General features: G+C 41.8%; 1 protein-coding gene across 1 annotated transcript in view; it reads left to right on the top strand.

Annotated features, from left to right (window-relative positions):
• The first annotated feature begins 516 nt into the window (after window positions 1-516).
• Window positions 517-13,681, top strand: part of LOC140737557 (transmembrane protein 144-like) — a 153,364-nt gene continuing 140,199 nt past the window's right edge. Inside the window, exons 1-3 of the mRNA XM_073063999.1 lie at window positions 517-554; window positions 643-812; window positions 12,519-12,641. Coding sequence (XP_072920100.1) covers window positions 517-554; window positions 643-812; window positions 12,519-12,641 — 331 coding nt within the window. The remainder of the gene's footprint in view (window positions 555-642; window positions 813-12,518; window positions 12,642-13,681) is intronic.

Raw genomic sequence — 13,681 nt, 5'->3', positions numbered from 1 at the left:
GTAGGGTTGCAAGGCACACAATGGAATGTGTTAGGTTTCGGGATCTCCATCTGGAGTGCGTTGGTTTGGAGATGTTGGAGGTGATGAGTTAGCTGCAGGGATGTGGGGAGAGGGAATGTGTCAGGGTATGGGATTCTAGAATGATGTAAAGTGATCCTGGAGTGGTCATTTTGTTATATTTTGCTATACACCCAAAGTCCAGAATAGGCCTTAACAATCAGGAGCTCCTTTCATTCCACTTTGTGAGCAATATCTCGTTTCTACAATAAAAATGTTTAAAATTATTTTCCCTTTTCTTTGGCAGGTAATGTGCAAAGTTCCAACATAAATAATGACACTGTAGACAGGCTGAAGTTTCTCATCATCGCCTGTGTGAAGGCATGCCTTGTCACACTGTGCAGCTCAGCCTTCACGAGACCAGTCACTGCAGAACCGTGGTTCTCTGTCAAGCAGCATGTTACCTGGCCTGAGATGGTCTCTAGTGTTGATCTGTGTTGCAGCAGTGTATGGCATGGGATGCAGCTCAACAACTCCCAAGAGAAGTTTCAACAACAGTAAGTTAAATACATCTTCCAGATAGCAGTTACACCCTGCAAGAGAAATAAATGACATTGTTCATTGTAGTTTCTTTCTACAAGACAGGATATTGAGAAATGACTCTGTGGAGAAGGGATTTACTTATTCAACAGAAGCCGTAGCAAAGAATCTCACAGGCACTTTGCCACTAGTGAAAGGTTTTGTTGCCACAGCCGTCGCTGTGATCTGCTTTGGCAGTAATTTTGTTCCAGTGAAGAAAATTGATACTGGAGATGGTGAGTTCCTTGTTATACTTGATTTAGACCCTGTAATAACTTGTAATAGTTGAGGCAAAAATATATTTACTGAGTACACCTTTGCCAGTAAACTGTCTGTCCCAATCCATATTTGGCAGATCACTTCTGATACCATCAAAACTGTCCTTTCTCCAAATTAGAATCTCAACCCATAGACCAGACACATCTTTTTCCATAGTTTTTGAAACTAATGGCATTATGATCACTAGATGCAAAGTGTTTCGCTACTCAAATTTTTGTCACCTGCTCTGTCTCATTCCCTGATAGCAGATTTAGTATCATGCACTCTCTCGTTGGGACTTCTATTTAAGGAAATTTTCATGAACACATTTGACACACCCTATTCCATCTAGTCATTTTACAGTATTGGCACCCCAGTCAATATGTGCAAAGTTAAAATCACCTACTATCACAACCTTATGTTTCTTGCAACAGTCTCCGATCTCGCTACAAATTTGCTCTTCTAAATCCCACGGACTGTTGGGTGGCCTGTAATACAGCTCCGTTAACATGGTCAAACCTTTCTGATTCCTCATTTTCATTCATAAAGGCTCTCTAGACATGTTCTTCAGTCTGTCCTGACTGAGCGTCCTGTGGCATTTTTCCTAACTAGTAACACCACCGTTCCTTCCTTAATCCCTTTCACTCTGTCGCGTCTAAAACAATGTTACCTTGGAATACTGAGCCACCAGTCCTGCCACTCCTGCAACCAAGTCTCACTAATGGCTACAATATCGTAATTTCATGTGTTAATCCTTGCCCTGAGCTCATCTGCCTTTCCTATGATGCTTCTTGCATTGAAATATATGCAACTCAGAACATTAGTCCAACTTTTTGATTCCTGACTTTGCCTTAACAATATCTTTTTCCACAACCGCACCACAATCTTTTCTGGGAATCTGGTTCTCATTCCTTGTAACTCTAATTTAAACACCCCTGTGTAGCACTGGCAAACTATCCTGCTGGGATATTTTAGACTACTTCCAGTTCTGGTGCAAACCTTCCTTCTGTACAGGTCTCATCCTCCCTGGAAGAAAGCCCAATGATCCAAAAATCTGATGCTCCCCCTCCTACACCAACTCCTTAGCCATGCATTAAACTGTGTAATCTTCTTGTTTGTGGCTTCACTAGTATGTGGCTCAAGTAACAATACTGAGATCACAGTCCTGGGGAGGTCCTATCCTTTAACTTAGCACCAAATTCCCTGAACTCACTTTGCAGAACCTTGTTACTCTTTCTATCTATGTCATTGGTACCTTTGTGGACCCACCTCTGGTTGATCACTCTCCCACTGAAGAATGCTGAGGACTCAATCTGAGATGTCCCCGGACCCTAGCACCTGGGAGGCAACATGCCATCCAGGAATCTTGTTCTTGCCCACAGAACCTCCCGTCTGTTCCCCTAACTAATGAATCCCTTATCACCACAGTTCACGACTTCTCCTCCCATTTCTCTTCTATAAAAACCAGAGGCAGATTCAGTGGCAGAGACCTGGCCGCCATGACATTCCTCTGTTAGGTAATGCCCCCAGCAGTATCCAAGGTGGTAAACTTGTTGGCTACTGGGATACTCTGCATTGGCTGTTTAACCCTTTCCCCCTTCATGACTGTCATAGTTTCCTATATCCTGAACCTTGGGAGTACCTCTCTCTGTTCTATCCATCACCCCTCAGCCTCCTGAATGATCCGGTGTTCATCCAGTTTCAGCTCCAACTCCTCAACATGGAGTGTTAGAAGCTGCAACTGGGTGCACTTCTCGCAGGTGTAGTCTCCCTGTCTTCCCACATCCTGTAAGACGAGCATTCAACTCTCTTGCCTGGCATCCCTACTGTTCTAATTGAACAAAAAATCTAACCGTAGCTTTTTGCTTTCTCTCACTCAAACCTCTCCTCACTGAAGCCTCAAAATCTCCACTCTAACACTGTTCACTCCAACAATGGCCGCTCCACCAGTGACTGATCTGCTTGCCCCTGCTTTCTTTTAGCTTGTTCTTGCCAATCAATCCTGATTGCTGATTGGCCGCTGCTCTAAAACACCTAACTGCTGTGTGTCGATGCCTTATGTACTCAGTCTTTGAAACTGAGTGAGCTACATCTTCTCATGCTTCGGATCTCCAGTTGGCAGCTGCTCCAAAACTCAATTATATGGTTTTGTTTCTTTATTCGCATTAATATGCTGACATATAATCTCTATCATTTCTAAAAGAGATGTGGCCACTGTGTTTCCCCAGTTCTTCCACCATTTCTGTAAGTCCAAGAGTTATAAACTTTTCTGGAGTAACAAACAGAAGATGCAGAAACTCAACGGGTCAGGCAGAATCTGTGGCGGGTAGTGGACAGTTGGACGCTGTCGGTCGAGACACTTCATCCACAAGATACAGGGGAGATAGCCAGTATAAAAAGGTGGGATAAGGGACGGGGCAAGTGATAGGTGGAACTTGGTGAGGAGAGAAGATTGGAAAGATCATCAGAGGCTACTTATTGCTCCTCCTCACCTGGATCTAAGTATTATTTGCCAGATCTTGGTCCATCCCTTCCTCACACCTCTTTTTACTGGCTATCTCCGCTCTGTCATTATGCCCAAATGAAGGGTCTCAACCCAAAACATCAACTGTCCATTTCCCTCCACGTTGCTGCCTGATCTCCAGACTTTCGTGTGTTGGTCCAGATTCCAGTATCTATAGTCGCTTATGTTCCCATTTACCTTTTCCGGGGCACAACTCATAAATAGGCATACAATGGCTTCAAGATGCATAATAGCTTCCATCTTGCTGGCAACCTGTTATCTTTACTGGCTATCTTGCAAGTCTCTTTGACATAATTAGTTATAAATCTACTTTCTTGTTCAGCATTTTAGTTGCTTCCAGAATAAACAATAAAAACACAATGTCTTTCAAAAAGAAAGGAAGTGGAGTCTCAAGGGGCAGAGAGAGTGTGCAATATTGTAAATAGAGCTTAATAGCACCCCAGCAGTATCTAAATCTATCTGAGGGCACCTTATATTTGGTGACAAGGCCCTGTGAAGTTGCAACACCGTAAGTACAAAAATGAAATTCTCTTATCATTTTAACAGTGCTTCTTTATTCCAGACTTCATGTGACCCAAAGGGGTAAAAATAGTATAAAAACAGGGGCAGAGTGTTACAGTCCTCAAGCATCAGATGTGTAAATTTAATGACAAAACTCTAGGCCTGTGACCTCAAACACACACACACACACACACACACACACACACACACACACACACACACACACACACACGAGAGAGAGTTCATGAGTGAGAGAGAGATAGAGAGAAAGGGAGAGGAAGAGAGAGTGAGAGAGAGCATCTGCACTGGTTTGCTAAATAGCTACACTTGATTTTAAAGGTACAGTAACTAAACTTAAAGTGAAATTATAGCAAGAAAGATAAAATCAAAAAATAGAACATACTGAGAATGAAAGTACAAAAGAAGGAAATATGGCCACTTTATTGCACTCAAAAATCTGTAAAGATTTTGAACTTTATGGAGAGGTTGATGTGTTGTTTAAAAGATGAAATTCTAAGCCACAAAATATTTGCATCTGAATTGATTTTTGAGCTGCATCATTCGTGGAGATGGCAGCCAAGATTTCAACAGAATTCCTGACTGCCAGATACATCTGTCACGAACAATGTCATGTGATTACATATAGCACAGAGGGTTTATTTATCCAGATCTTTTAGAGTTCAAGTGCTACAGCTTCCAGAAGAACATACAAAGCACAATGGGTTTGAAAATGGAACATAAAATAACACGGGGAATATTACCGTACTTGTATTAACATGAAAAGCATGTCTTCTATGAAAATGCACACAAGGGGAATCTGCACAGTATTGAACCTGCTGTGGATGACATGGGACGGGACTTTAGGATCACAGTCCTGACTGATGGGTGACCATTTGAGATACAAGTCAATACAATCTTATGGAGAAAGACAATCAGGACAAATGGTTTCCTTCATCAAGAACAAGCACTGTGTTGAAGATTTTAAAGTGACATATGCTGGAGACAATCAGCTAGTCAAGAGGCATTTGTTGGAAGGGTGGAAGGTAGGAATTGTTGATATTAGTGGTGAGAATCCTGCATCAGGGACTGAGGGTGGAGAGGGAAGGCAGATGGCTAGTTTATGGAGGAGTAGGAGAGTGGTGAGACTATATCCAGTGGGTTCCGGTTTAAGATGGCACTACCAAAGATGTGCAGCAGCTTACTGGTAAATCATAAGGCATGAGATTCGACTTAAAACATTACTTATTACATCTTTTATGAAGCAAATTGTGGTGAACAATGGCCGCAGACAGAGAGGAGGCAGGCAGAGGCAAGGCAGGTTTGGGGGATGAGCCGTGCTGGGGCATTGCGAGGCGCAACGTGTTCAAGCAGGGTTTTGTAGACATTGATGGAGATGGAGTGAGCGACTTGGAGAGGAGTGGATGCGAAAGAGATTTGATGCTCATCCACCTAACCTGGCTGCGAGGTTGGATCGATTCAAGTGCCGAGATGATATGGTGAGATCAAGAATAGCTCTGGCTGGGTGGCCCAAGCAATATCAGGGTGCTGGGGTCCGGGTCCCAGAGCGTGGCACTGCCCGGTGCTTAGACAATTTAACCATTGGCTCAGATAGACTGGAAGCCTGAGTGTTGGGTACGGAGGCAAAGGTCGGGCTGAGGGCACTGAGGCTTGGGCCTACTCTGGCTACTCCGGGAGCAGATCTGGGACTCAGTCTAGCTTGGGATGCTGTTGGCTTGCTATTGTTTACACTATGTGTGATTTTTTTCTCTCTCGCATTCTCTGCACAATGGTTTTCTGTCTTTTTTAAAATTGGGTTATTTTGGTTTCTTGCTTTGTGGCTGCCTATAAACAAACACATTTCAAGGCACATGTAAGGAAGGACAAGCCAGTGATTGGGTACAAATGCAGACAGAGCAAAGAGTTAAGTTGTACCACAGAGGTAAAATTCAAAAGAGCAAAAATGCAGGACTGAAGGTGCTGTATTTAAATGCACATTGCATTCGGACAAACTCGTGGCACAATTAGAGACTGGTCGGTATGATGTTGTGGGCATCACTGAGTTGTGGCTGGAAGAAGGCCATAGTTGGGAGTTTAACATCAAAGGATATACTTTGTATCGAAAGGACAGGCAGGAAAGCATAGGTGGAGGTGCGGCTCTATTGGTAAGAGCTGGAATTACATCTTTAGAAAGAGGTAACATAGAGTCAGAAAATGTTGAATCTTTGTGGATGGAGTTAAGAAACTGTGAAGGTTGAAAATAAACATTATTGGAATCATACGTAGGCCTCCAAATAGTAGCCAAGATGTGGGATTGAGATTGCAAAGGGAGCTGGAAAGGGCTTGTAATAAGGGGAATGTCACAATTTAATGGGGGACTTCAGTATGCAAGGGGATTGGGAAAATCAGGTTGATGTTGGATCTCAACAGAGGGAATTTGTTGTATGCCTGTGAGATGGCTTTTTAGAGCAGCTTGTGTTTGACCCTACTCAGGGAAAGGCTATCTTAGACTGGGTGTTGTGTAATAACCCAGATTTTATTAGGGAGCTTAATGTAAAGGAACCCTTAGGAGACAGTGATGCAGTGATCATAGAAACATAGCGAACCTACAGCACAATATAGGCCTTTCAGCCCACAATGCTGTGCCGAACATGTACAAATTGAATTCATGCTGCAATTTGAGAGTTAGAAGCGTAAGTCACATATATCAATATCACAATGGAATAAAGAGAATTACAGAGGCATGGGCAAGCCCAGGTGGATTGGAAGGGGGATACTGGTGGGGATAACAGCAGAACAGAGGTGGCTGAAGTTTCTGGGAATATTTCACAAGGAGCAGGATAGATATGTCTTACAGAAGAAACAGTTCTCAAATGGTATGGAGAGGCAACCATGGCTGACAAGGGAAGTTAAGGACTGCATAAAACCCAAGGAAAGGGCATATAAGGTAGCAAAAGTGAATGAGAAGTTGGATAATTGGGAAGCTTTAAAAATTCAACAAACGGCAACTAAAGAGCCATAAGAAGGGAAAAGATTAAATATGAGGGTAAACAAGCCAATAATATAAAAGAGAATACTAAAAGTTTATTCAGTTATATAAAAAGAAAAAGGAGGTGAGTGTTGATGTTGGAATATGATGCTGGTGAGGTACTAATAGGGGACAAAGAAATAGCAGATGAACCTAATGGGCACTTTATTTCAGTCAAAAATGTGGAAGACACTAGCATTGTGCCAGAGGTCCGTGAGTGTCAGGGAGCAGGAGTGAGTGCCATTGCTATTACAAAGGAAAAAGTGCTAGGCAAACTCAAAGGTCTTAAGATGGATAAGTCAACTGGACCAGATGAACTACATCCCAGAGTCCTGAGAGAGGTTGCTGAAGAGATAATGGATGAATTGGTCATGATCATTCAAGAATCACTTGATTCTGGCATGGTTCCAGAGGACTGGAAGATTGCAAATGTCACAATTCTCTTTAAGAAGGGAGAAAGACAAAAGAGAGGACACTTTAGGCCAGGTAGCCTAACCTGAGTCAATTATTCAGGATGAGGTTTCTAGGTACTTGGAGACTGATGATAAAATAAGTCAAAGTCAGCATGGTTTCTGTAAAGGGAAATCTTGCCTGACAAATCTGTATAGAGTTCTTTGAGGAAGTAGCAGGCAGGGTGGACAAAGGAGAGGTAGTTGATGTCACTTACTTAGATCTTCAGAAGGCATTTGATAAGGTGCCTCACATGAGGCTGCTTAATAAGATAAAATCCTATGGCGTTACGGGAAAGATACTGGCATGGGTTGCGGAAGGACTGACAGGCAGGAGGCAGGGAGTGGGAATAACGGGGACCTTTTCTGGTTGGCTGCCAGTGACTAGTGGTGTTCCTCAGGGGTCAGTATTGGGACCACTACTTTTCACATTGTTTGTCAATGATTTAGATAACGGAATTGATGGCTTTGTGGCAAAGTTTGTGGATGATATGAAGATTGGTGGAGGGGTAGGTAGTGTTGAGGAAGCAATACGATAGCAGCAGGACTTAAACAAATTGGAAGAATGGGCAAACAAGTGACAAATGGAAGTGTTGGGAAATGTCTGATAATGCATTTTGGAAAAAGAAACAACAGTGCAAACTATTATCTAAATGGGGAGAAAATTCCATCTTCAGAGATGCAAGGAGTCCTCGTGCAAGACTCCCAGAAGGTTAATTTACAGGTTGAGTCTGTGGTAAAGAAGTCAAATGTAATGTTGGCATTCATTTCAAGGAAAATAGAATATAAAAGCAAGGAGATAAAGCTGAGCCTTTATAAGACACTAGTCAGGCTGCACTTAGAGCATAGTCAACAGTTTTGGGCCCCTTATCTCAGAAATGATGTGTTGTCATTGGAGAGAGTCCAGAGGAGGTTCATGAAGATGATTTGAGGAATGAAAGGGTTAACATATGAACAGTGTTTGCCAGCTTTGGCCTGTACTCAAGAATGAGGGGAGATTTCATTGAAACCTGCTGAATGTTGAAAGGACTAAATAAGGTGGATGTTTCCTCTGGTGGGGGTATCCAGAACTAGTGGGCACAGCCTTAAAACTGAGGAATGACATTTTAGAACTGAAGTAAGGATGATTGTTTTTAGCCAGAGTAGTAAATCTGTAGAATGCTCTGCCACAGACTGCGGTGGAGGCCAAGTCCGTGGGTATACCTAAAGTGAAGTTGATAGATCCCTGATTGGTCAGAGCATCGAGGGATGTGGTGAAAGGGCTGGTGTATGGGATGGTCTTATCGTCTAAGGTGTATAATTTAAAGATTCTTTGATTAGAAATGCGCTTTGAATCTTTTGATTGGTAGGCCAAAGAAGGGCATAGAATGATTTACAGACAGAGCCAATTGGGGGAGTGTGGAGAATCTGTCCTCCACACTATTAGTCTCAGTGGGCTGACAGAGCAGTTCTACAAGCTGTCAATGAGAGGATGAACCCAGCATGGACAAGAGACCATGCGGAGAGTTACAGACATCTTAGAATTGCAGTTTTGAATCAACAATTCATTGACAATATTTCAAACAGGGACATGATTCATTGTTCCCACATGTTATATCTCAATGCATGGAGTACAAGAAATAAGATGGATGATTTTGTTAGCAAACATGAGGAAATCTGCAGATGCTGGAAATTCAAACAACAACACACACAAAATGCTGGTGGAACACAGCAGGCCAGGCAGCATCTATAGGGAGAAACGCTGTCGATGTTTCGGGCCGAGACCCTTCGTCAGGACTAACCGAAAGGAAAGATAGTAAGAGATTTGAAAGTAGTGGGGGGAGGGGGAAATGCAAATTGATAGGAGAAGACCGGAGGGGGTGGGATGAAGCTAAGAGCTGGAAAGGTGATTGGCGAAAGTGATACAGAGCTGGAGAAGGGAAAGGATCATGGGACGGGAGGCCTCAGGAGAAAGAAAGGTGGGGGGGAGCACCAGAGGGAGATGGAGAACAGGCAAACAACTAAATATGTCAGGGATGGGGTAAGAAGAGGAGGAGGGGCATTAACGGAAGTTAGAGAGGTCAATGTTGACTTCTCTAACTTCCGTTAATGCACCTCCTCCCCTTCTTACCCCATCCCTGACAATATTTAGTTGTTTGTTTTTTTTCTCTCTCTCTGCTCATCACTCTGCCTGTTCTCCATCTCCCTCTGGTGCTCCCCCCCACCTTTCTTTCTCCTGAGGCCTCCTGTCCCATGATTCTTTCCCTTCTCCAGCTCTGTATCACTTTCGCCAATCACCTTTCCAGAGGCCTCCAGATTACAAGTAGGATAGATAAAGTTGATACAATCGATATTGTATATTTGGACTTTCAGAAGGCCTTTGGCAAGGTGCCACACATGAGGCTTCTTACCAAGTTAAGAGCCCATGGTATTACAGGAAAGTTACTGGCATGATTAGAGCATTGGCTGATTGGTAGGAGGCAGTGTGGGAATAAAAGGATCATTTTCTGGTTGGCTTTCAGTGATTAGTGGGGTTCCACAGGGTTGGTGTTGGGACCGCTTATCTTTAACTGTATATCATTGATTTAGATGATGGAATAGATAGCTTTGTTGCCAAGTTTGCAGATGATATGAAGATTGGTGGAAAGCAGGTTATGTTGAGGAAACAGGAAGGCTGCAGAAGTACTTAGACAGATGAGGAGAATGGGCAAGAAAGCAGCAAATGAAATATAATGTTGGAAAATGCATGTCATGCACTTTGGTAGTAAAAATAAATAGGCGGACCATTTTCTAAACAGGGAGAAAATTGAAAAATCTGAGATGCAAAGAGACTTGGGAGTCTTGTGCAGAAGACCCTAAGGGTTAACTTGCAGGTAGAGGTGGTAGTGAGGAAGGCAAATGCGATGTTAGCATTCATTTCAAGAGGTCTAGAATATAAGGGCAGGGATGTGATGCTGAGGTTTTATGATGAGGTAAGGCTTCACCTTGAGAATTGTGAACAGTTTTGGGCTCATCATCTAAGAAAAGATGTGCTGGCATTGGAGAGTGTCAAGAGAGGGTTCACAAAGATAAATTCGGGATTGAAAGTGTTCATACAAGGAATGTTTGATAGCTCTGGATTTGATAACTCACTGGAATTTAGAAAGATGAGGGGGGATTTCATTGAAACCTTTCAACTGTTAAAAGGCCTAGACAAAGAAGATGTGGAATGGAGTCTAGGACAAGAGAGCACAGCCTCAGGATAGAGGGGCGTCCATTTAGAACAGAGATGTGGGGAAATTTCTTTAGCCTGAGGGTGGTGAATTTGTGGAATTTGTTACCACATGCAGCTGTGGAGGCCAGATCATTGGGTGTATTTAAGGCAGAGCTTGATAGGTTCTTGATTGGCCATGGCAGCAAAAGTTATGGGAAGAAGACCGGGGAGTAGGGCTAAGGAGGGGAGAATAAAAGAGTCTAGGACTCAGCTATGATTGAATGGCAGAGCAGACTCGATGGGACAAATGGCCTAATTCTGCTCCTATGTCTTATGGCCTATTCCAAGTGTTCTCAGGGAAAGGACTGTAGAGAAGCTAGTTGCCAACTATACTAGAGTCATCAACATGAGGTCATTAATGTGAGTTTTATTGCTACTGGTTTATTGGGTATCCATTTCCATGCTTCTTTTGACTTGCAGGGACTTGATCCCTACACTGATCCCACTCACTGGATCTTCATTTCCAGGGTCTCTTCCTGGTTTTCCTTGACTCACCTGACTCTGATCCCATTCTGCTGTCAAACTCATAAGATTCTGTTCCCAAGATCTCTTAAAACTCCCTTTGATACATAAACACTCTTTCAACCTACCAGTTAACTGGAAAATATATCATGTATCATTTGAAGTTGTGTTTCATTGAAAAATATGAATTAAAATCATGTGTTGGAATATTAACAAAGCAACTGAGATGTTAGCTGGTCCTGAGCATATCAGATTAATGATATTATACTATAATTGGAGTAGCCTCTTACTGAAGGCGGTAGCTCTATACTGTCCAAATAGATTGTGATTCAAACTGATTCAAAGCAGGATTTTACACATTTATACATTGCTAGGATAACAGCATTCAAAACACCCTTGCATGAAATAGTGTAGTCTGCTTTTAACAAAGATACAAGGGCAGTTTCAAGTAAATTCATAAACTTGGAGATCACAATGTAGATAGCAACAAAAAAACTTGTGACAAAGAAGATCAGTAACGTTAGCTACGTTGGAAAATTTATAGAAGATGTTTTGCAACACTTTGAAAGAGCTGGATGTCCATTATTCAACAATGCTTGCAGATTACTTCACTTTTTTCATTTTCAATCTTTTGTTATTGATTTTAAAAAATTATATGAATAGGTACAAATCAGAGGAGAAGTTATATCAAATACATAATACAATAAACATACAAAGAAAGGGTTATACACTGTCAAAATCATCTATAATATTAGGCTAGTATATATAAACAGAGAGCCACAACTTCTTGACGATTCATTTAAAAAAAAGACTGGAAATTTACTATTGTTAAGAAGAAAAAAAACCCCACTAAACTAACCTAAAACAAAAAAAAAGAGACTGGGCAGTCCATTTGAGGATAAAATTACAAAAAAAAATCCTTCCGGTCAAATCTGAAACTTTGTGAAGGGAGAAGAAAAAAAATTACCTAAAAAATAGAAAAGAAAAAAATTAGATCATATGAAAATATTGAATAAAAGGTTGCCAGGTTTGCTCAAATTTGAAAGATGTATCAAATATCCGACTTCTATATTCCTCCAAACTTAAACAAGACATAATGGAGGAAAGTCAGAAAAAAACAGTAGGTGGATTATCATCCTTCCAATACAACAAAATAGCTCTCCTAGCCAATAAAACTGAAAAGGCTATCACATGTTGAGCGGAAGCAGGAAAATTTCCTGCTTCCTTTGCAGATTTCTTTTTTCATGGACAGCACGGCCTAAGTTCTTTTGAAAAAGCAGCACAATTGTAGAACATCTGTTATGAAAAAAATGTAACTTTATGGCCAGCTCTCATTTCTAATGAAATGTTTTGTCATTGACCAGAGACCAACAATTGAACTAACATTGGTGTAAATCATTTTGAATTCAGTGTCATAGCCTAAGATAAATTGTTCATTCTGTGCATCCTGTTGTTAATCCTAGTTGAGGTTTTAAACTTTGTGTATTGCAGGCTTGTTTTTCCAGTGGATATTTTGTACTGCAGTTTGGGTTCTGTCACTGGTGATCCACCTTATCCAACAGTGTCCAAGGTTCTGGCCTCTCACAATGCTTGGTGGATTTCTGTGGGCCACAGGTATGGTTAATTGGTATTGTATAATTACACTAAAAATCACTTTCCTTTCATGGCAGGGGTGGGTCATTTTTCTGGATTGTGAATTATTGAAAGAGATATGTCCAAAGTTTTATTTTCTGAGAGGTATAATTTCTGATAGAACGTTTGAGTCTGGTATTGAGGCAGGAATGAGCTTGGGGTCATAGTGCTCTGTCTTGTCACTGCAAAATCCTTGTCATATCAGTCATTGAAAGGCTCACTCTAGTGCCTTGAGACAGAACTTGAAACAAGGAAAGAAATGGAGTGGGAATCTATTCCCTGATTGCTGACTGAAGGGTTTGAATGATCTGTACTTGGTTTATATAAAATCCTCCTGGATATTGTGGTGTAGGATTTTGTGAATAAAACATGCAAGAGTCCTTTTGTGTACTTAACAAAAGCCACAGTCCCTTTACTTCCCTTACCAACAAAACCACAAGCAGTCACCTTACACTGATGTCATTACGCCAGACACCGTGTCTTAAGGAGAACACAACTTAGTGACGGTGTTTGTGAATAATGTAGAACAGTTTCTACTATGAACAATATGTGTCATCTGTCACCCATTACATTACCCTGCACAAGCCCCATGCCCCCCCAGAATTGACCAAAACCGGGGCTGTGTTGGAGCTTGAATGAGCTCCTGGTTCGGGTCCTTTATGCCTTGGTCCCATCCTGCGCACGGACTGTTTGATCTGCTTCCGTCTGGTAGGCACTTCAGATCCCTCCAGACTAAGACTAATAGGCATTGGAGAAGTTTTTCCCTACTGCGGTCACTTTGCTGAACAGTTAACTGCCGGTTAACTGTCGGCTAACTATTACTTGGATTGCACTACCTGTATGTATAATCTATATTTTCATTTATATTTATCATTATTATTGTTATGAGCAGAGAGACAACATCTGTCGGAAGTAAATTCCTTGTATGTGCATAGGTACTTGGCGATTAAAGTCTGATTCTGATTCTGTTTCTGGTTGGAGCAACAGCAGATGCCTCTGGCTCATCCAGGGGAGTACTGACA

This window comes from Hemitrygon akajei, chromosome 13 (assembly GCF_048418815.1).
Source record: "Hemitrygon akajei chromosome 13, sHemAka1.3, whole genome shotgun sequence".
NCBI classification, from domain to species: Eukaryota; Metazoa; Chordata; class Chondrichthyes; order Myliobatiformes; family Dasyatidae; genus Hemitrygon; species Hemitrygon akajei.
This window is presented reverse-complemented; position numbering and strand designations above follow the sequence as displayed.